Source organism: Rutidosis leptorrhynchoides, chromosome 10 (genome assembly GCF_046630445.1).
Source record: "Rutidosis leptorrhynchoides isolate AG116_Rl617_1_P2 chromosome 10, CSIRO_AGI_Rlap_v1, whole genome shotgun sequence".
Taxonomy (NCBI): domain Eukaryota; kingdom Viridiplantae; phylum Streptophyta; class Magnoliopsida; order Asterales; family Asteraceae; genus Rutidosis; species Rutidosis leptorrhynchoides.
In genome coordinates, this window is record NC_092342.1 from 129,023,395 (window position 1) to 129,047,816 (window position 24,422).

At 35.6% G+C, this 24,422-nt stretch overlaps 4 protein-coding genes across 4 annotated transcripts; all 4 read right to left on the reverse strand.

Annotated features, from left to right (window-relative positions):
* Positions 1 to 7,647: 7,647 nt before the first annotated feature.
* On the reverse strand, positions 7,648 to 9,117 carry LOC139870619 (uncharacterized). Its single transcript, XM_071858401.1, has one exon. The coding sequence runs from the start codon at positions 9,115 to 9,117 to the stop codon at positions 7,648 to 7,650; it is 1,470 nt and encodes a 489-aa protein (XP_071714502.1).
* Positions 9,118 to 13,646: 4,529 nt separating this feature from the next.
* Positions 13,647 to 15,214, reverse strand: LOC139873280 (uncharacterized). The gene is made up of 7 exons (XM_071861211.1): positions 15,133 to 15,214; positions 14,984 to 15,019; positions 14,706 to 14,843; positions 14,470 to 14,556; positions 14,221 to 14,268; positions 14,072 to 14,148; positions 13,647 to 13,973 (listed from the first exon to the last, which is right to left on the reverse strand). Exons 1-7 carry the CDS (start codon positions 15,199 to 15,201, stop codon positions 13,826 to 13,828), a joined length of 603 nt encoding a protein of 200 aa, XP_071717312.1. The 5' UTR covers positions 15,202 to 15,214; the 3' UTR covers positions 13,647 to 13,825.
* A 1,679-nt stretch (positions 15,215 to 16,893) lies between these two features.
* LOC139871544 (enoyl-CoA delta isomerase 2, peroxisomal-like) lies at positions 16,894 to 17,633 on the reverse strand. Its single transcript, XM_071859248.1, has one exon. It carries the CDS (start codon positions 17,631 to 17,633, stop codon positions 16,923 to 16,925), a length of 711 nt encoding a protein of 236 aa, XP_071715349.1. The 3' UTR covers positions 16,894 to 16,922.
* A 516-nt stretch (positions 17,634 to 18,149) lies between these two features.
* Positions 18,150 to 23,597, reverse strand: LOC139873186 (uncharacterized). The gene is made up of 9 exons (XM_071861120.1): positions 23,483 to 23,597; positions 23,276 to 23,392; positions 22,552 to 22,634; positions 20,429 to 20,512; positions 20,048 to 20,123; positions 19,868 to 19,940; positions 18,867 to 18,940; positions 18,685 to 18,778; positions 18,150 to 18,372 (listed from the first exon to the last, which is right to left on the reverse strand). The coding sequence occupies exons 1-9, from the start codon at positions 23,595 to 23,597 to the stop codon at positions 18,306 to 18,308; spliced, it is 783 nt and encodes a 260-aa protein (XP_071717221.1). The 3' UTR covers positions 18,150 to 18,305.
* Positions 23,598 to 24,422: the final 825 nt, after the last annotated feature.

The following is a 24,422-nucleotide window of genomic DNA, read 5'->3' on the forward strand; positions in this document are numbered from 1 at the left end:
TTGTTTTCATGTAAATAAGTCATGAATGATTACTAATATTTTTGTAATTTTATGAGATATTTCATGCTAGTTGCCAAATGATGGTTCCCACATGTGTTAGGTGACTCACATGGGCTGCTAAGAGCTGATCATTGGAGTGTATATACCAATAGTACATACATTTAGAAGCTGTGTATTGTACGAGTACGAATACGGGTGCATACGAGTAGAATTGTTGATGAAACTGAACGAGGATGTAATTGTAAGCATTTTTGTTAAGTAGAAGTATTTTGATAAGTGTCTTGAAGTCTTTCAAAAGTGTATGAATACATATTAAAACACTACATGTATATACATTTTAACTGAGTCGTTAAGTCATCGTTAGTCGTTACATGTAAATGTTGTTTTGAAACCTTTAGGTTAACGATCTTGTTAAATGTTGTTAACCCATTGTTTATTATATCTAAAGAGATGTTAAATTATTACATTATCATGATATTATTATATATTAATATATCTTAGTAAGATATATATACAGTTAAATGTTGTTACAACGATAATCGTTACATATATGTCTCGTTTCGAAATTCTTAAGTTAGTAGTCTTGTTTTACATATGTAGTTCATTGTTAATATACATAATGACATGTTTACTTATCATTTATCATGATTAAACATAGTGTAACAATATCTTAATATGATTCATATGTAATTAGTAAGACGTTGTTATAACGATAATAGTTATATATATCGTTTCGAGTTTCTTAATTCAATAAACACAATTTTATGTATATAACTCATTGTTAAAATACCTGATGAGATACTTACTTATCATAATATCATGTTAATTATATATATAATCTAATATATGTCATCATATAGTTTTTACAAGTTTTAACGTTCGTGAATCACCGGTCAACTTGGGTGGTCAATTGTCTATATGAAACCTATTTCAATTAATCAAGTCTTAACAAGTTTGATTGCTTAACATGTTGGAAACACTTAATCATGTAAATAACAATTTCATTTAATATATATAAACATGGAAAAGTTCGGGTCACTACAAGAAAGCTCAATTTCAAGAGGCTCACCAGCTGGGAATAGATCTAAGGCAGTATCGTGCTGCCCTTAGAACTGAAGAGGGTAGAAAGATGATTGAAATAGCAAAATCCCTGAAAATTAATGTCGATGATTATCTATTGGGCTTAGAAGCTGAAAGGCAAAGAAGGGAGGCTGCTGATGCTGAACTCGCTGAGAGGTTAAGGCTTCAGGAAGAAGAAGACAAATTGGCTGCTGATAGAAAGCAAGAGGCTGAGTCCCTCAAATTAGTTAAAGCCATTGTCAAGGAACAGGATAAGGCCTTTGATGAACTAGAAGCTGCTGAGAAAGCACCTGCTACTGCTCCTATAGAAACTGACCGAACCATAGAACTATCTTATCATTATTATAGGAGCAGGTATGGTGATGTGATGAACAGAAGATCAAATCCCAGCAAGATCATCAAAGTGCACAGAGGCTCAAAAAGAGCTTTCAATGTCAGCAGGGAGAATAATGTTCAAGAAAGGATAAACTATGATGAGTTACGATCCTTAGGATTCAGTGAATGGATGGAGATATTGGAGTACTTCATTGGTAAAGCTGAAAGTGGTATTAAAAAGACATTGAAGCCAGAACTCCAAGAGCTCTTCAACAAAGCAACAAAATTTGGGAATGCACCAGTAGTAAACGTAGAAGAAGTACTCTCTCAAAAACCTAAAGGAAATAAATCTACTGGTGAAGGCCCACAAAGAAAAGATCCCATCATTCTACCTCCTCATATCCCTGTATTTAACCCTGCTGATATACCTATCCTATTTCCTGAAGCCTGGAAAATCAAACAAGAGGAGCTATCTGAAGATGAATTAGATAAAGATAAAGATAGATGGCCCTCTAGTGCTCAAATTGTATCTTTTGTTTATTTCATTTTTTATTATGATTTTCTTGCAATTACTGTATATACTCTATTGTAATGAAAGTGAAATGAGTTTATCTTCAAAATCATATCAAATTATAAGATATAGATAACTCAGCAAAAGATCCCAAAACAAACTTAAAAAGGGATAAGTTTACTGCCTGTTTTTCAAATAGGTCCCTCTGTGCTAGCTTTAGTGTTTTCTCTAAATGTCATAAGTTTTGTCATCATCAAATAGGGGGAGATTGTTGAGTCCCCAAAATAATTAAGGATTTAATTATGACAAAACTGTAATTTATTTGCACTAAAATGTTATGTGCAGCCGGCACAAGTTTGTTTATTGTTTATGTATAGACAGCAAATATTACTGTGTCTAGTGTTTAGTATGCTGCCTAGTCTACCAGCACAAAGAAGAGTGTATTCTTTGAATTAGCACAGGATGAGTACCCAGCAATTCAAGAATATCAAGTGACTCAGTATAAGAAGAACCAGTAAACCTGGTAAGCAGCATACAACCCAAGACAACCATGTAAATTACAAGCATGGTGGTTTCCTGAGTGGTCTACATCAATTGTACTATTCAACAGAAGTCAAAGACAAAGTTGAACAAGAAAGGACACGCGTCGGCGGCTGACAAGTGACCTTACAAGACCACGTGGGAATGCAGAAGTTTAACACATGTGCAGACATGTGTTATACTTTGTCAATGCCTAGGGAACACAACATTCTATTTGTTTAAACGAATAGTGGTGCCAAAACGAATTGGGGTGTTCCTGCAAATAGCTACCAAAGAGGAAAGAGGAGAGCACGCTCTCTGATGCAGTTGTCCCCACAAGTACAGACATCCTATGTACCAGTGGACAATAGAACCATTACACGGTTAATAGGACTACTATAAATTGTTGTATCTACTATTGTAACAACTAGTGATGTGGGTTTATTTATTTAGAGTCCAAAACGTGTAATAGCTTTAAGTTTATCCTCATAGCTATACCTAGGTAAATCTGTATTAACCAACTATCATTCCGCCAAGGATAATTGTAATTCTTTGTGATTTAATCAATAAAGAATAATAGTTGAAAAATTACCTTTGACTCTATTTACATTACATGCTTGAATACTAAACCGTGTTTAATTGGTTAGTTAATTAAAAGAAATTGTATTCACCCCCCTCTACAATACTCCTGTTGTTAATCAATGGACCAACAAGGTGTCTTAAAGTATACAAGCATTTCAAATATGAGTCAACATTGCATATATCAACAGTTAATTTCTAACATATATGTGTTGTGTGTAACTGTAACACCCTGATTTTTTTTTAAACATAGCGGAAGTAAATACATAATTATCAAAACAACCTTAGTTAATATTTACAAACCATAATTATCAAATCAACTTAGTTAACATTGTTACAACCTTTCAAAAACGTCGGTGTTACATAAAAATAGTTAATGTTTACATAACATTGTTTACAAACCAACTTAATACAACAACGGTGTTACGTGAAAACATCATTAATTTAGAAAATATCAGAGTCAACGCATAGTCAAACATGTCTTCAACCCATCCGCAACACCCGTCCTAACCAGCAGTACCTAAACCTGCAAGGGGTGAAAGTGTGGGGGAATTAGCACAACTGCTAAGTGAATGAATACTATCTAACAGACAAAGCATAAGCAACTGAACATGCAAGGGGTCACAACTATGCTAACGTCCTGAACTAGCATACAACAACAACTGACAATATGAGGATCGGCGGCTTGTACGAGCACACAACTTAGTTGATCAAGCTACAGTCTACCGATAGTCCGCTTTACTGATTCCACTGCATAACCGTCCAGACGCAACACATGCGTCCTTCTATGCTATACTGAACAATCAGTAACATCATGACCCGACCAGGCTACCACAGTCGACCTCACATCAACCCTACCTTGCCGCCTCAGTGGGTTCCCAACCTTGCTGCCTCGGTTGGTGTCCAACTAACAGTGCGCACATAAGATCCCAGATAAACAGTCATACAATCGTCCTAACTAGCATGACAATATTTAACTACGCATGGTAATCATACTGAACAAAAACATAATAATAATGAGTCTGAACAAGTAGCGTGTCAGCTACTTAGTACTCTATTCGGAGATAGACCCACTCACCGAATACCAGCAACTAGCTCAGATAATCTATCATTGAGCGGCTTCTTTATCCTTATCACTTGAACATAAAGCAAATCAAGTTAGTTTCTGTCTGTTAACACAAAACAACACAGTACATAAATCAGTCACAAAAAGCGCCGCTAAAAGTCCACCTAACACTTATGCATTTTCAGAATTTACATCCTGATCATCATAAGTCACGCGGACATCATAACGGCTAGGAAATAACACTTAGTAAAATATTCTGCCTACAAAGACACTCGGTCGACTGACTCACACAGTCGTTCGACTGTGTCCACACACTCGGTCGAGTGTCCTCTCACACGGTCGACTGACTAAGTCAAATCATCTGATCAGAACACAGACACACTCGGTCGAGTGTGTCACTCAACCGGTCAATCGTCTACACAGTCGGTCGAGTGTCAAGAGACACTCGACCGAGTGTGTTCATCTGATGAGGAAGATGAACACAGCTACGGGTTTAACCCAAAATTCGCCATTTCTTGCTCTAGAGCTCGTTTCTTACCTCAAAACTGACCAAATCGATGATACTGACCAAAATAGGTTCTTATTTATATTAAGAAGAAGCTCAAATATCAACACAGATAGTTCCTACAATTCGAGAAGTAGGGGTCTCCCAAATACTAAACAACTCAAATATTTCTTGTCTGCCCTCACCCATAACATACATGGGTATATATAACCCTTAGAACTTCTGTAACCCACTCACTGACATTAATAAAAGACATTAAGACTAATAATGAGACTAATGGACTACCCAATTTAATAATTGCCTTGAGACCCCTCGACCTTTTTGAAACGTCGATGATAGACTTTTCCCCACTTCTGACCACAATTCTTATCATTACCCCCTTCCCAAAGAGCCACCTTGTCCTCAAGGTGAAAACTCGAAAACTGTTTTTGAACACTAAGCATCGGTTCCCAAGTAGCTTCATGATCGGGCAAATTCTTCCAACGTATCAAGACTTCTTTGTCCGCATCTTCAGTTGTGCCAGCACGAATACCCATGATTTCTTCTGGTTGTAATATAATTTCCATTTCTGTAGACTCAGGAAGTTCGGTAGCCATGTCATGATTTCCAATGCTCTTTTTAAGTTGCGAAACATGAAAAACAGGATGAATCAAAGTTGTATCCGGTAACTTAAGCTTGTACGCCACCTGTCCAATGCGCTCTAAGATCTCGTATGGTCCAAAAAACCTGGGAGCAAGTTTCTGATTGTGACGTTGGCTTAGCGATTGTTGACGATATGGTTGTAATTTGAGAAACACTTTATCACCCACTGCAAACTGGACATCCCTCCTGTGAACATCAGCTTTGGCTTTCATATGTTGTTGTGCATTTAATAAATGTTTCTTCAGTTCGTCCAGGATCTGATCACGTCCCACTAAGTACCGATCAACCTCAAACAAAGGGGTAGGTTGACTTCCATAACGAACCAAATGTGGAGGTTCACGACCATATAAATTCTTAAAAGGGGTAGTCTTGGCAGAAGAGTGGTACGAAGTATTGTACCAATATTCTGCCCATGATAGCCATTTTGACCACTGTTTCGGTTTATCAGACGCAAAACATCTCAGATACGTTTCAATACTTCTATTAACCACCTCTGTTTGGCCATCCGTTTGAGGGTGGTAGGCAGTACTATATTTAAGAACAGTACCTTGCAATCGAAAAACTTCTTTCCAGAATTTGCTTAGGAAGACTTTATCACGGTCTGAAACAATAGAGATAGGAACGCCATGTAATCGGATTACTTCTCTAAGAAAAACCGCAGCCACTTTATTTGCGGTATAAGGATGGTGCAAGGGCATGAAATGTCCATACTTACTTAACCGATCAATAACAACTAAAATCACAGTAAAACCATCAGATTTAGGTAACCCTTCAATAAAATCCATTGAAATATTATCCCAAACCTTTTCAGGTAATTCCAATGGTTGTAGTAACCCCCCTGGTATCATCGTTGAGTATTTATTCCTTTGACAAACTTCACACTCAGATACATATTTAGCAACATCATTTCGCATCCCTACCCAATAGATTTCAGCAGCTATTCTCTGATATGTTTTTGAAACTCCAGCATGCCCCCCTATTACACTTCTGTGGAACTCATTCAAAAGAAGTAGAATCCACTTAGAATTGTGTGGTACCACTAACCTTCCTTTGTACAGAAGTTGATCTCCAACTACATTATAATCGGTTGTAGTAAATTCACCGGACTTAATTTGTGTTTTGATAGAGGTCAACTCCGGGTCTTGTAGCAGATCGTTGTACATTTCTTCCCAATTGATGACCCGTGGAATAGTTATAACTGAACAACTTAAAGATTCACCACGACGAGACAATGCATCAGCAACTTTGTTTTCAGCTCCAACCTTGTACTGAATGTCAAAGCTAAATCCTAACAGTTTTGTAAGCCACTTTTGGTGCTCTTCAGTAACTAGTCGTTGCTCTAATAAATACTTCAGACTACATTGATCAGTCCGTACTAGAAAATGTCTTCCCAATAAATACGGTCTCCACTTTTGTATTGCCAAGACTATAGCCATTAATTCCCTTTCGTAAATCGACTTCAATCTAGCTCGGGATCCAAGTACTTGACTGAAGTATGCAATTGGTCTGCCTTCTTGCATTAACACTGCACCAATTCCGTGTCCTGAAGCATCTGTTTCTACAACAAACTTTTTTTGTAAAATCTGGTAACGCAAGCACGGGTACCTTAACCATCACATCTTTCAAAGCTAGAAATGCCTTGGTTGCTTCTTCATTCCATTGAAATTTGTCTTTTTTAAGTTGCTCAGTCAAAGCTCAAGTTATCTTGCCATAACCGTTAACGAATTTACGGTAATATCCTGTTAGTCCTAAGAATCCCCGTAACTCCTTCAAATTCTTTGGAACAGGCCACTCAGTCATTGCTTGTATTTTTGATTCATCCGCTGATACACCATCTCCCGATACCACATGGCTTAAGTATTCAATCTTGTCTTGAGCAAAAGTACACTTCTTTTTATTGACGAATAATTGTTGCTTTCGCAAAATACCAAGAACAATGCCCAAGTGATCTCTATGTTCTTCAAGGGACCGACTATATACAAGAATATAGTCAAAGAATACTAAAACAAATTTTCTCAGGTAAGGACGGAATATCTTGTTCATTAATGATTGAAAAGTCGCCGGAGCATTAGTTAAGCCAAACGGCATCACTAAAAACTCATAGTGCCCCTCGTGTGTACGAAAAGCCGTCTTTGAAACATCTTATTTTTTCATCCGTATTTGATGATAACCTGACTTTAAATCCAGTTTCGAGAATATAGAAGCACCATGTAATTCGTCCAGTAGTTCATCAATGACTGAAATTGGAAACTTATCCAATACAGTTGCCTTGTTTAAGGCCCTGTAATCTACACAAAAACGCCAACCACCGTCTTTCTTTTTAACTAGCAGGACAGGACTTGAAAAGGGACTGGAACTGGGTTGAATAACACCTGCTTGGAGCATCTCGCTTACTAATTTTTCATTCTCATTTTTCTGCACATGCGGATATCAATAAGGACGTACGCTTATGGGTTCCGTTCCATCCTTGAGAATAATTGTGTGTTCATGGTCTCGATGAGGGGGTAAGCCTTGCAGTGAACTAAAGACATCTTTAAATTTTTCCAACACATGAGGAACAAGACTGTTAGGTTCATCAGACCCCATTTCCAAACTCCTTAATTCAATGAGAAAACCCCCATTCTCAGCTTGTAATGCTTTACACATTGATTTAAGTGAAACGAACGAACGACGCAACCCCGAGTCACCTCTGATTATAACTCGCTTATCACCACTAGAGAATTCTATAGTCAACGTTTTCCAATTAACAGTCATTTCACCCAACGTTTGTAGCCATTTCATACCCAAAATAACATCCGTGCTTCCCAACTCCATAGGAAAGAAATCTTCAAATACTTGTAATTCTGGTAGTGAAAGTACTACCCCTCGACAAACACCCTGACTTTTGTCAAATTTTCCATTTCCCATCATCATGCCTACTGATTTATTACCGTAGACTATTAATCCCAATCGTTGAACCACCTCGGTTGATATGAAATTATGGGATGCCCCACAATCAATCAACACAATAACTTCAAGTCCACCAATACTGCCACGAAGTTTCATTGTGTGAGGCGGAGTAAATCCAATAACTGAATTTATACATACCTCCACTGAATCTAAGTGAGCATGTTCACTATCTTCTAATATCTCATCATTATCGTCATCATCCTCTCGAACCAGTAAAACTTGCAAGGATTTACTAGGACAACGATGACCCGGAGCATATTTCTCATCACATTTAAAACACAGACCCTTTGAGCACTTTTCAGAAAGTTCAGCTTCAGTTAGGCGTTTATATTGGCCTGCCCGGTTCAGTGTTCCACCCTTTACAGTAGGGGTAGGAACAGGAACTCGAGTAGTGGCAGCCGATGAACGAGTTGATACTAAGCCACTATTGCGGTTGTAACCAGGAGAATCTGAATTAGTGCGGTAAGTACCTGAACGTGCTCGTGTTACCCCTTCATATAATTGGTTGTCTTCAATAGATATCGCTAATTCAATTGCATGTGCCAAATTTTCAGGTTTCATTATCCTAACTGCAGCCCTTAAATCTGGTTTGAGTCCTTTTATGAATGTTGCTTCCATGACCAAATCTGGAACTCCAACTAATTGGCAAGCCAATTTTTCAAACAAAGCGACATATTCACGAACTATTCCCTCCTGTTTTATAGCCAGAAACTGTTCATAAAGATTCCCTCCTTGAGACTGATTAAAGCGTATTAATAACCTTCTTTTAAAACCATCCCATGAATAAAACAGAGTACGATTCTCTCTCCAACGATACCATGATAATGCCTCCCCCTCCATACATATTGCAGCTGCTCGTAATTGTTCTTGTGGTGGAATCCCTTGAACTTCAAAATAACGCTCAACACGGTAAATCCATCCGTAAGCATCCTCACCCTCGAATACCGGCATCTTCAACTTCTTCATTCGGTGGTCATACCCTTGATACCCTCTTCTGGCTACTGTTGAATGTGAACCTGCCTCAAACTTTGGTGGATATGTAAATTGATGATCACCTCCTCACCATTTAAATCACTAATATTTGAATTTCGTACTCCAACATAATCGACACTCTTTTTCCTTCCTCCTGCACCACTAGTCTCGGCATGGTATTGGGGTATCTCAAACCCCAAATCATCATAATAAGGCTCATAATTAGTGGCCTTATCGGGTCTCTTTAGCGGTTCACTGTTTTGTGGTTTCACGGTCTGCATCGAAACCAAGACCTGAAATAAGTTCTTCAATTCTTCATGGCGCTGGTTACCTTCCAATCTTAACGCCTCAATGTCAGCAGTTAATTTCTTCTCCAAAGTAGCATATCGAGCCATATTTTCAGTTTGATATTCCCTAAATTCAGTTTCCAACTCTGCAACATTCTTAGCCATACTATTAACAGCAGCAGTCAACACCCAAAAAGAACCCCCCCCCTTTTTTTCTTTCTGAAATCAGTCCAAGAATCGGACCGCTCTGATACAAATTGATACGGACCAAAATAGGTTCTTATTTATATTAAGAAGAAGCTCAAATATCAACACAGATAGTTCCTACAATTCGAGAAGTAGGGGTCTCCCAAATACTAAACAACTCAAATATTTCTTGTCTGCCCTCACCCATAACATACATGGGTATATATAACCCTTAGAACTTCTGTAACCCACTCACTGACATTAATAAAAGACATTAAGACTAATAATGAGACTAATGGACTGCCCAATTTAATAATTGCCTTGAGACCCCTCGACCTTTTTGAAACGTCGATGATAGACTTTTCCCCACTTCTGACCACGATTCGTATCAATCGACTACACTATTCATCAATAAACACAAACCCACAAGATTTTGAAACTAACAACATCAAAATCAATCATTTTGACCCAATTTGCACTTTTAACAAACTTGACACAAAAACCTCAATTTCTCAAAGATTAGAGCTTGAAACTCTTTGATTCTTACCTCAATAGACTCTGTAAATTGTAAAGAACGAGATGATACAACAGATTTGAGCTCTAGAACACCAATTGGAAATCTAGGGTTTGAGAATGAAGAAGAAATGGGTACGGTTTGATTTAGGAATTTTCTAAAGAGATGGAGAATAATGAGAGAAGGGAGCTGCACAATACACTTAATTGTGTTAAAATCCCATACCCCATCACACACGGGTATTTACCAGTTATCTGATAACTTCTGTACTTAATTTGACTGCCCTAACGGAGTCCAAATTAAATAAACGAACATGTTCTGTGACCCTTGTCACAAACTGGTCTTAACTAATTAATAAAATAATATTACACATATAAATAAAATAAAGGCATAAATAATCGCACAAATATGCCTAAGGGCACAATAGTCATCTTATTTCTGGGCCCGATCTGAGGATGTTACAGTAACAATTACTATTACATTAGCATTTCAAATATAGTAGCATTTCTAATATGTGTAAACACTACATATGTAATATATATTTCAGTTACATGCATATACAGAAGTAATAACATACATGAAACATAATGAAGTTACCAAAATGGATGATGAGTATAAACTAAATTTGATGTGTGTAAAAAAGTTTAGTGTCCTATTGTAATTGTAATTATATTGAGCTGAAAAAATATATTCCTAAAGTGGCATTGTAGTTGATTTCCTACTTTATCTTGCTAGCAATAAGTGTCAAATGGTTATGGCTTTTGTATAATTTGTATGGTTGTTATACAATACTTGCATGTCTGTAAGGAAACCTTTTTATAGTGGGTTATAGCTCTCCTTTGAATAGTTTTATCTATTATCTATGGCTACTTATGCCCCATGCATCTTATAGGGTAAACAACATGGCTGATCCTAACTATTCAAAGCTTCGTTAGCCATTTTAAATGACTCTAGGCAGGAAGGAATTAGCATTGCTGATCCTAATTATCCAAAGAAGTTGTTTGATTTTATAGGTTTTATTTACAAGGATTACATGTTTTTTGTTACACAAAAGGCAAGGAATTAGTAGCACGAAACAGAGTAAACAACAACAGAAGATTAACATAAAGACCAACCGAAGATCAACAGATGCAGTAGAAAAGTAGCAAGCAGCTAGAAAACCAGCAAGCAACAACAAAAACAGATTACAAAAACCGCAGCAAAGCGCAGACCACAAACCTAGTTGACTGCAAATTCAGTGTTGTTTCAAAAGTCTCCTTCTTTTCCAATTCCTCCGCACATAATAGATATACTTAGAACTCCAGAACTCAATTAGGCCCTAACAACAAAATAGTGAAGTAATAAAAATAGTTAAAAAGCAGTCGCATAAAAACTACAATAGTGGTTATTTTACCATCATCAACCTCATTGATATTCAAGAACCTCACCTGATGCTTGTATGTAAGAAAATAATTGAAGATAATTAATGCTTATAACAAAAACAATTATTACTCGTATTATAAGTAGTAATTGTCCAATATCACTCTAGAAACAACTGCAAACCGATGTAACTTCACAAAATACAGCACCTCAATCGCTATCAAGAAATTACAATCAAAGGAAATAGTTACCAATTGTAACCCTATGTTACTTCACAATATTATTACAATCAAAGGAAACGATTAGCAATTCCAACATACTGTTAGTTCACAAAAAATAAAACACAAAACAAAATGAACCCTCTCACTCTGACCCATTTGGTTGCTGCAAAGTAAAAAACAGCTCCAACAAAAAAGATGCACATAAGTAACAGTGCAAAATCAAATCCAACTAACACCACCCTACCGATACACAAGAATGTTATGAGACCGAGTATTTTTAATATGTAAAAATACCAATTGGGTCAAAAGTAACGGTGCTAAACATGATGTGCAGAAGGCATGAACGTTTACATGATGTAACAATAACTTATTAACTATGTAATAAAATTAAAAGTTAACAAGAATGTGCATTGCGCTTGTTATCAAGTTATACTAAGCAAAATAATAAAGAAATAAGTATGTCGCAAGAAAATATATATACCTTTTCATCCATGCTTAATATATCAAGTTGAATAAGGGGTCGTTTGTTTTTTATATTGAAGACATTATTATGTCTTATGTGTGCGGGCGGGAAGACGTTTTCGTTGTAGATGGTTTGGTTTTTTGAAGATATAAGACGAAATAAGATCTTTTTTTATCAGCAAGCGGGAAGACCTAAATTTAAGCTTCCAACTTCTGATGACTTTTTAACCTAATATTATCTCCACCCCCAAATATTCCAATCACCACATCCAACCCACCCACCTACCTTCACTATTTCCATCATCCCCCCGATCTTCAAGTCCGGCCACACCACCACTTCCGGCACATTGACAAGAGTGATGGTAGTGTGCGTTTGTGCGTGTCATGTTTGGATTGGGCCACCCAATTTAACCTTTGTGAATTCAAAAACAGAGGGCTAATTTTTTATATTATAATAAAATAAATAAAATAAAACGATTTATCCCTATAAATTCAACACACTTCTACACATTTTTTCTACAAAAGATTAACGCATTTCTATAATTCTCTCTAAACATCTCATAACCATATCTAACCAAATCAAAATTCCAATCTTAATGAGGGCGGTTCCTCAAATCTCTACTCGTTCAGGTCACCAAATGGATAATCGACCTTTTGGCAATGTTCCGCAACAAAATCTTCTTGGAGAATTTAATAACGCTCAATTGTTTTCTTATTTTTTACAACAACAATTTCCATCACAACCACCATGGTCATAACAAAACTTTTCACAATTCACGCAATCGGGCGTTATGCCCATCAAATACCATATATGCAACCATGATCATAACCACAATAAACTCTTCATCTCTCGAAGCCGAGGAGGTGGAAGAAATTCGTGAAACAAACCAACAACCACAAGTACGTATTTGAACGAGTCATAGAAGAAAAGGAAAAGAAGTTGCAAAAGAACCACAAATTAAAAAATTGTGGACTGTGCCCGAAGAAATTTGAGGGAACATTTCATCAAAACAATGAAAGCCCGAAAATTACAATTGAGGGAGAATGCATCATGTATCTCCAGAACATGTAAAGTAATTACATCATACATCGTATTAAGATCTATGCTTGAGCTAACCAAATGTTGTATTGAATCTGTTTTCTTGATTCATGTTTGTTATAGGTTTAGGATGATGTTTGGTATCAAGCCAAATGGAATACCTAAAAGCACAATCATTCAGTAGGATAGAACAAGTAACAACTTTACCAGTACTAAAATAGAATTATGTCATCCATATGCTATGCGACTTTAGAAGTGGAAAGATCATTAATCATTAATCATTAATCATCGGACGATTTACAAACATGTACTTTGTTCCTCTAGTATGTTAATGTATTGATTTATGCATAGACTCTGCTTATCCTGTCACATTTTTCACAACACAAGAAGTTTATATAATACATCTAACATTCAATATCTCAAAATCACTTTCAAAATACTGTCCAAGAACATCATTAATAATCATTCAAAAACTAACATTTGAAACAATAATAAACCTAATAAATTAGTAAAACCTCAAAACATCCTAAACCTATAACAAACATGAATCAAAAAACAGATGGATCCAAATGTCTGTAGGCAAGTTTTAATCAAAGAAAGAACTACTACTGTTATTTTATCAAACAGAAGTGCCAAAAAGGTTCCAATCATTGATCCTAAATGTCGAAACCACTTGCTTGAAAACATCACCCATCGGGGTTCGACCCGACTCGACTGCAGGTACCGTTGCACCAGCTCCAACCGACTGTGCACTTTCACTTAAAGGGCTGCAACCACAACACCAAACAAACAAAGTCGATTAATTGATTCATGAACTTTAAAATTAACCATGATAACATTATTTTAACCTATAGTCCATACATACCTTATGAAGACAGGCTCATAAGCAGTGATGAGTATATCAGTTCGAACACCTTTAAGTCTCAAATTTGCCAAGTAAACCTTAAAAAACCGTACAATAAGAACCATTAAAGATAATATAATAATAGATATTAAGAAAATATGACGAGATACCTTTACAAGATTTTGTGCTTCTCTTCCTTGACGCCCCTTGGAGATAGCCTACACGAATTGTAACAATAAAAAATGAACATAAATATAATAATAAAAAATAATAATTAATTACATTTGTATCTTGTTTGTATAGGATCACAGCTTCATCTCAAAATACTATTAATATAACTAATCAAAATTACTATCTTTTTTCACAGCTTCATCTCAAAATACTATTAATATAACTAATCAAAATTACTATCTTTTTACCATTTGAGCAGTAGCAGTTGTTATAACAGAAGGCACGTTTCTGTATCCTAACTCTTGAGCCTCGAATATTGCCGACTGTTCAGTCACCTAAATGAACCAAAAAAAAAAAACACAGATTTTAGAACACATATTGATGTTCACAATGAATCATTAAAAGTAGTCGACCAACGTTTTAATATTATGTGGTGTCAATGTAGTTTATAAACTGTAAAGAAGGTGAAAGATAGGGAATTTACAATGTTGCCCTCGGCGCCTTGTTCACTAGCAAGATCTTGAAGAAACCAAGTAGCACTTGCACTGTCTGCAACATCATCTTTCATTTCTAAAATCTCGATTATCAGGCTGTCATCACGTTCGGGGTCCACAAACACTTCCTGAACACAAACACAAATAATAAATCCAATAAGGAAAAACAATATGTAACAAGAAAAATTCAAGAAGAACACACATGTTACACAGTTATGTAATTCATATTGAACAACAGATACAAAAGACATGGACTAAATAAACAAACCTGATGATCAGGAACTTCACGAATCGTACTCACATCCTGAGATTAAATATTTATATATCAAAAAAGATTATAAACTTTAAAAATGAAGAACATACGCAACAAGTACGAAAAAACGGAAATCGAAAATGTAAAACTCAAAACAAACTAACCTCAAACCTAAGGGGGAAACTAGTAGAAATTGCTCCACCAAACAATTGTCTTTGTGGGAATTGTTCCATTTCAATTAACAACTGCAAATAAAAAAAAAAGTTAAATAAAATAAAATCAATAAGGATTTATGCATCATGTGTAGCTTCATAATTAAACCTGGCAATCGGGTCAGGTCGTGCCGGGTCGGGTTTGAGTCAAAACCAAATGGGTTGAACCCAAACGGCTTAGCTTTTTAAGCGAGTCAAAACGGGTCGAACCCAATTGGGTCGGGTCGGGTCTGGTTTGGGTGGAAACCCAAATTTTCCCTAAATTTTCAGAATGTTTGACTCATCTGCTACGAACGAAACCTATGTTTAATTTTAAATGATAACCAAATTCCTAAATCGTAGAAATCAGGGACGGCTAATAATTTTGAAAAAAAATCAAAAAAATAACTTGTATAAATGTATAATAATAAATAAATAAAAATAATAAAAATAATTAAAATAATATCTATAGTCTATCTTCTATAGATATATATTTAGACTATTAAAAAAAAATAGAATAAAAATTCAATATTACCGGTGATTCAATTGGGCTGACTGAACACAGGCGTATGACTGTTGTTTTAGAGAAATCGTAATCGTAATCGGGAATATTTTTATTTATTTATATTTATAGTATAGTAAGTATTGCTTGAATATTAAGCTGAATGTGTATGTATAGCTTCAACTTTAAGCGAGGTGCGGATCCAAACCGGGTCCATGTGATTGGGTCAAGCCTTGCTCGTATTTTTATTTAACTTATACACCATTTTTTTTTTTTTTTATCCTTCCATATTTATTACGTTTCTTTTTTCTTTTCCTTTTTTTTAAAGGTAAGTTGTTCTCTCTCATTTGGTGTGCACACATGCGCTTTCAGGCAAAAAACCTAAACTGCATGACAGAGATCCGAACATTAAACCATCACGAGGGCAGGCGGTCGGACCTGTGTCCTGAATACGGGTCGGTAAAACCTTTCCCAACAGTGGCGGAGCTTGAACAATGATTTTGGAGGGGTCGAACATGACATATTATATCGAGATGCTAAATAATTTTAGTGAAAGATATTAATTTAGAGTATGTTGGTGATATCTCCGATAGGAAAAGGCCTCACCGGAATCGTGGCTTTTGATTTTAGGTAACAATCAAAATGAAATTTGTAGTCCTTTGAGTTACGAGCGTTTGAGTCTTTAAATGAACTAAATTCGAGTCTATTTGAAGGAGATATAATCAAAATGGTGGCACCTCGCAAATTCTGCGAGCCTTCACTATTTTGGTCATATCTCTTTCATACGGACTCTGTTTTAGCTGATTCAAACGCCCAAACATCCGTAACTCAGAGGGCTACAAATCCCCACTAGCTACTCAAACTTTTGGAGGGGCGAGGGCCCCCTCCTGCCCTAAGAAAGCTCCTCCCTTGTTTCCTAAGACAATTCGGCTTCAGGAAATAAATCTCACAGATATTTTTAAGGGGAGAGACTCGAACTTGAGACCTCTCTACCACATCCCAATGCACAAGTGCAAAAGCGTGAACCTTGATGTTTTGTAGGCGATACCAAAGGTTATGATATTTGGTTTATGGCTCACGAATTTCTAACGATTAAACCTCCACCAAGGCGAGTGCGGAGTGCCCCTTACTAAAAATATTGATATGGATGTTAAGAGGACTCTCGAGCTAAAACTTTATAAATATATTTGTATAATAAGCAAGTACACGATACAAAAACGATATACGGAGTATAAAATATCAAATTTTCAAAACTTATAATTTAAAACTTTATCTTAGCAAGATCCTTAGTACTCAATCCTAACACCTTACGCAACTCCGGATACAAAGACTTTCGAATCTCACCATAAACTTCACCATCCCATTTCCTCTTCACCAACTCTTGCCCCATGCTTACACTTGCCTCAACCACCTCTTGTTCGCTATCATGCGCCGAATGAACCAACCCCATCGACACAGCCTCATCCCCGTTAACCTTCACCCCTCTCAAAACCACATCCCTAATCGCTTCCGGTTTCCCAAATTTTGACCTAATCATTGCAACAAAATATTCCGGTAACGTTAACCCTAAATCAATCTCACTCATGCACAAAACACCACGATCACGTCTCATTAACACGTAATCATGACTAATTGTTAGAATTAGCCCTGCAGCTGCTGCATGACCAGTAACGCATGCGATTGTTGGCATTGGGAGCGAGATGAAGTCCGTGATCAACTGTTTAAATAGGTTTACCATTTCTAGGAGGCGATCGATAGAAGACACTTCATGATCGTTGGATTTGGCATCGAAGCCATTTGAGAAGTATTTTCCATTGGCAAGTGTGATTAGGACTGATCCTGGAGCAGATTCAGATTTGATTTCGGAGAGTGATGAACGGATGGACGAGATGAAAGTAGGGTTGAGTAGGTGTTGATCGTCGCCGGTTAGGGTTAGGTAGAAAATGTTGTCGTGTTTTTTTACGGAACACATGATGATGTTTAGAGTGGTAGAAGGTGATCAATGTCTTAAAAATTTTGGAATGAGTTGTATAAATAATGAATGGGTAATCATCAGTGGAGTTAAGTAATTAGTTTGGTTGGTTGATAAACTACTAACGTTTCATGAAGTCTAATAGTGGGACATCCACCTACATTTATTTTAGTTTTAATTGTATTCACATTCAAATTCATATATTATTGAAAAACATTTTTCTACTACAAAAGGTTTAAAGCTCGTATTTCTGATCAATCGTGTAAATCAAGGGTGTTTTGTTTTAAATCAGCACGTTATTAAGTATCGATTTTCGTTATATATTCACTAACGTTCGAAACAGAAAGTTCGAAACAGAAATACGAACTTCGGAAATATTCACTAATATATCAATTTGTAACGTATTCTGCAAACTAGCTTAAATCAACACGTTATTAAGTATCGATTTTCTGTTGCAAAAGGTTTGAAGTTCATATTTCTGCCTGAATTCGTCAACCTAGGTTGAAACCAAAAAACTTGTCAGAAGGCTTAACATTATTATTGTAACCAAGAAACCTGTCATTTTAAGTTAGAACGTAAACATAGCCTGATCGCACACCTGTATTAATAATAACCAAATTGATTTGTGGCAGTCCGATATTAAAGAACTTGTATAGATCGTGCTCGTAAATATTAAGAATCAGGTAAAAGAATGCGATCCTGAATATCCGAAAATGTCTTCACTTCTGTTCCCCATAACCTGCTCATCAGTTTAATCAACCACAATATTATCAGGTAAAAAGGCCTTTGACCTAGCGGTATCAGGGAGCCGCCCCTCTGACCTTAAGGTCATGGGTTCGAGTCCTGTTTAGGACATTATTCGTGTAAAATTATATACGGTGCATGAGTTTGCCGTACTAAAAATAAGAGTTTTTGCAAAAAAAAATAAAAAAAATAAAAAAAAAATAATTTAAGCACACCCCACTGTAAATAATGTAATAATAAGCCTCCGCAAGTATGCAAAGCCGAGCATGGACACTTAACACTTGAAATATCAAATAATAAAACTGACCAGCAATTGATGCCAACTGCATTTGCGCCCAACTTATCAGCCTTTTGATCATCTCCTACGTGTACAGCTTTCTCCGCTTTCACATTAATTCGATCTGCATTATCATTATGAGTAGATGGTGCATCATGTGCAAATCTATATTAGCAAGAAATGAAATGATCAGTAGATGTAGTCTTAAATACCTAAAGCAGTTTCAAATATTTTTGCATCTGGTTTTTCATACCCGACCTCTGAAGAAATTATGACAGCATCAAACCTAGCCATAAAAAAAAATAGTGTATCTAAATTCAAAAAACACTCCATGTTTTCACTCTCAATCAACATTCTAATGGGGAGATGACGGAGACGAGTCGGTCAAGACCTTAGAGGAACTAGTCGGTCGAGTCGGGGAGATGACGGAGACGAGTTGGGGTTGACCAACGTTGACTTTTACCAATAAATAAATTAAACATATACTATATATTACACATAAATCATAAATGTATCAATCATATAACATAAATATTTCAATCATATATATTGGCACAAATTTTTTTTTTTGAAAGGCAAAACTCACACACCCACCTAAATCTAACTCGAATATATACACCACGAATTGTCCTAAACAGGACTCGAACCCTCAACCTCAAGGTTGTAAGGGTGACCTCGATACCGCTAAGCCATTGGCTCTTTGGTATATTGGCACAAATTTAATACTAAAAAAATTAAATTTTGACCTAACATTGTCCAAATTTTGACTTATCATACATGCCAGTTAGAGACATATAGGTGGAAAATGGGTGGGGTTAGGTCATGGGTAATGGGCCAAAAAGGATAATATTCAATATTTAATATTGGTCTAAAGATATCGATTTAAGTAGACCCAAAACACTTCTTGTCTAGAAGTTATAATATCTTTATTCGTGACAAAATGATTTAGAAAGTGTTATCCCTGACAAACTATATCTTTACCCATTATAAATAAAACAAACCCGAATCAACCCATTTATAAGTGAATGGGTCAAAGTTGCAACCTATCCCAACAATTACAGTGTTCTTAAATTGAGAAATGCAATGGGTAAAGATAGTGGTTGCCACAATATAAGTGATTGTCTTAAAATGAGTTTTAAGACAATCTTAGTAGTTGCCAGAAATTGCTGTTTCATTAGTATATCCATTTAATAAGATGTTGGTTGATACTTACAAGTCTACAATGCTAAGATCTTGTAGCAACTTCCTCAAACGAGTGTCGAAGTTGGATACAACCGCCAGTTTAACTGTATTATATTTGGTAGTTGGGAATTTCACATAAACAAAACAGAAATGCATTACTCTCAAAATACGTCTGCTTAAAAGATAAAGAAAAGTACTTAATTATTATGACCTCCAGCCTCTTTTAGAATCAGTAGAGTTTCGTACGCTCCAACTGGAAGGTGCCAAGCATCACCATTGGCATAGTACTAATTAATAAAAATTAGAGCAAAATATTAACATCTGGAGATGCTAATTAATCAGAGGTGTCAAGCAGGAAACCGGGTTAAAACAGATTAAGGTTCAGACCATTTACAAGGTTATATGAATGAATCAATGAATCATAGACATTGGACATGTTTAGCTAAACTTCTCGCTTCACTCATTTAAGATCAAACAAAACCCAAATTGACCCATTTATAAATGAATAAGGTTGAAATTGCCACCTCTACTAATTTCAACAAAAAGTGGTACGATTATTATGCCCGTAAATATGAGTCATTACACGACTCACCTCATAAACTTCTTCAAAGTAATCATTATTGGCACAACCAGTAGCTTCAGAAACAACAAGCTTCCAAAATGGCCTTCCATCTCCCTATTAAACACGAAGACCAATTCATGTTTCAGTAAACAACTAGTGAAGTGACCCGTGAAAACACGGGTTTGTTTAAACGAAACAATTTAATGACATGTTTTAGGTATTAAGTGAATGTAAATGCTAAAATCATTTATTTTAATGACCCGTTTCACTAAGAAACTTGTCGTTATTTTTACAAATATATAGAGACATGTATTTTCGCATACATATGTAACGTAATTAATTTCGTAAAAAGAACTCATATTTGAATATTAATAATGTAATAATTATAATTATAATTATTATAAGTTGAACATTTATATTTCTAATAATAATAGTAATTTTAATCTAGATTAAACCAAATCATAATAAACCCAATTAGTTAATACACCAATTAAACATGTAAGAGTTAATTGTATAAAACCCAAATGGATCTAAAATTAAGAATCGGATAATTTTAATATATAATAAACGAATCTAGATGGGATTTGGTTAGCTTATGTTTCGCTTTAAATCGACAAGTATGTTTAATCGGTAATTTTTATTTTTTTATTATAAAAATAATAATAATAATGACATCATGGTGTAGCAAAATTAAGGGGTATTTAGCATAATGATGACATCATCATTTTAGAGGTTTATTAGACTATATAGATCACTTACTTAACCCAATCTTTACTGGAACAATTCATATTTGCTATTGTTTCTAAAATATAAAAATATTTCATAAAGAATATCAATATCATTATATTATTTAAACTTGATTGATATGTTGTAGGTCCATTGATGATACGCATATAGATCTGTATCAAATAAATCATATTTCTTAATATGATTTATTAACAAAATATCAGATAAGCCCTTGAACGGGACCGGCACCAAGGTCCGGGACAAGAATAAGTGGACTATCTGACAAGTCATAAACTTACCAGATATCTTTCCCCGGATTATCCGTCTTAAAAGGTAAATGGTACGTAACCGGACGGGCGACAATGAGGCTGGTTTTAACCCAGCATGAAAAAGTGGCGTCAGATGAGGTGGAATTCGATGTGGCACTTTTTTGACGCCCTTGACGCCCCTAACGCGGCGTCAAAATTTGACGCCCGGGGCGTCAGTCGAGAATTTGACGAGTGTGTCAAATGTGTTTCAGTCAATCAGATTTTTTCGAATATTTTTATATATTATTAATTAATATATTATATACCCAACTACCAATAATATTTTACCACATCACCACCACAATATTTAACACTCAAATTAAACACTTCCCTTTAAAAAACTTCATTTCTTGACCTTGCCACATGACCAAAAAGTACATCACTTGCCTTTGACATCACCTCCACGGTTAGAAACAGTCTGAGGATGTGAACAGGTAAGCCGTCCTAAAGATAATCCAGGAACGATTTACCGTTAGGATTCACTTGAGAAGACCTCAGGCCATGTTCACATGTAAGCCCTTCCACCAGGATAACAACGTTGTCTACCCGGTAATCTGCTCCCGGACGTGTAAGCCGTCCAAAAGATTACCCGGGTGTTAGTTACCGTGAAGAAACACCTGAAGAACTAGGGGCGATTTGGTTCATTTAGTGTGTGGGGGCCTGGAGGGGTTGTATTGGTGTTTGCATTGAATTAGTTGGTGCACACTCTCAGTTTGGTGAATTTTAACACCTCTATTACCAGCCGAACCCCTGTCTTTGGGAGAAGTAAAACAATCTATTAATCACTTTTTTCCCAAATTAAGCAGTCAAACCTAAATCTATTTCCAAAATTAGTTTTAGGTTCAATCAATTCATGCTTCGGTAAACAATCACTTAACTCAATCTTTACTGGAACAATTCATATTTGCTATTGTTTCTGAAATATAAAAATATTTCATAAAGAATATCATCATTATATTATTTAAACTTGATTGATGTGTTGTAGGTCCATGATATCAACCATACTAAAAAATAGTATTTTTTTTTTTATAACAATGGCATATAAGATCCATCAAATTCGAATACAAAACGAAACTTATACAAATTCACAATAATAAATAAATCAAATTCGAATCATACCTGGTAACGAAGCTTTTCGGGCCATGGAGCAGCAAAGGCTCTTTTAAAACCTTGTTTTATATCAGCTGGAGTTACTTCTAGACCTATTTATTCAACAACTAATAACATAAATTATAAATTAATCATAATTAATTTATCATCCTATTAAAGTACTAAAAAACTATCTACAATTCATAAACACATAATTACCCCTGGTTTTACCACTTAAAGTTTGCATAATGTTAGCATAATTATGACCAATCTAATCATAAAATTTGCATAATTAATAAGTCATTAATTAATTATTATTTAAGTTATTAACAAAGTATCCTCATACCAATAATATATGGTGTATTCTCAATAGATTGGTATTGGCTGCTTGTGTATATTACATTTGGCAAGAAAGGAACCATCGGGTGTTTAAGGATGTCAAGAGATCTGCCAATGTTCTGAGTGATATGATCTTCAATTATGTTCAGATGAAAATGTTGACCTTTAAGGTCAAACCATCCAGTGCTGTGATTAAAGCAGCTAAAATGTGGAAATTGCAGCTATTAGGTTCTAGATTCGTTTATATGTAATTGGTGTTGGTTGGGCTTGTTGTTTTGGGGTGTTGTATGTTTGTTTTCTATTGAGGGCTTTGGGTATATCCAGCCTTTTGTATTGTCTTTTTCAATTTTTATATATTTTACTCTTTGCCCAAAAAAAAAAAGTTATTAACAAAGTAAAACCTATAGAAACTGACCGTATTTACGACCAATTGAAGCATAAACATGTTCAACAGGCTTAGCCAATTGTAAAAGTGTTCCACCTGCATCCAACAATAAACCATCGTATGCTCTCTTTGTTGTTCTCGAATTTCCTGTATTCAAATCATATTCGGGTTTTGTTAAAAGGTATATGGAATGAATTAATTAATTGATTGAAATGAGGAGTTGAATATTTGACTGACGTGTATGAATCGTAGTGGGCGAATTGCAAGACGATGTGCATCGCCGGAGACTGATTGATCTCTTAAAAATTGTATTTGAAGGTTTTAGAACTCGGAAAACAGCGCCGGCGTCCATGGCGTTTGTAACCACCACCACCGTTGTTTGGGCGATTACTGTCAGGCTTTGCGGTGGTTGTTGCTACAATGAACCGGTTGTGATTTTACATCCGCTATTGTGCGTGGAATAGTCGTTTTTGAACAAAAAAAAAGCCAACGACATTCGGAAAAAAAAAAAAAAAATCCCCCCAACTTGCACAACATTTCAACTCCACCCCAAGGGGTATCAAACATAAAATTATTAATTTAATTAAAATATTCAAACAAACTCCACTCAAACTTTTAACCGGCTATATCTTCCCGCTCACCACCTTTTATATTTTCTTGCCTTCGCTGTTCAACTCGAAATAATTTTACGAACACAACGCAACTAGCTATACGCGAACAGACACTTTTTAAAAAAACGCTTAATATTTCGGGTTACCTTTCATACATAACAACTCACACCAACGCGTTTTTTATTCCAGAAACACATAACGCTATGTTGAATATGAGTATGCAAAGTCGAAAGTTCCCGCCGGATCATGCGGGCTGTTCCGGATCTGGTGTTAACTATTAAGCATAGAATTTACACAAATACTGGAAATTTCACTTTATTAGTTTTGGGTTTGTTTGAAAAGTCTACACAATACAATAAAAAACGTTATTAAATGATCTATTTTAAATGATATCGTAAAAAGGTAAGGTATCAAACATGCCGAAATAAATTATTCAAATATACAAATGCTTCTTCTCTATATGCACAAATCTATGTATCTATCTTTTTTTTTTTTAAAGCAAAAAGTATTATTATTATTACCCGGATTATAACAATACAATTCCCTATACGCTTCTATACAATGAT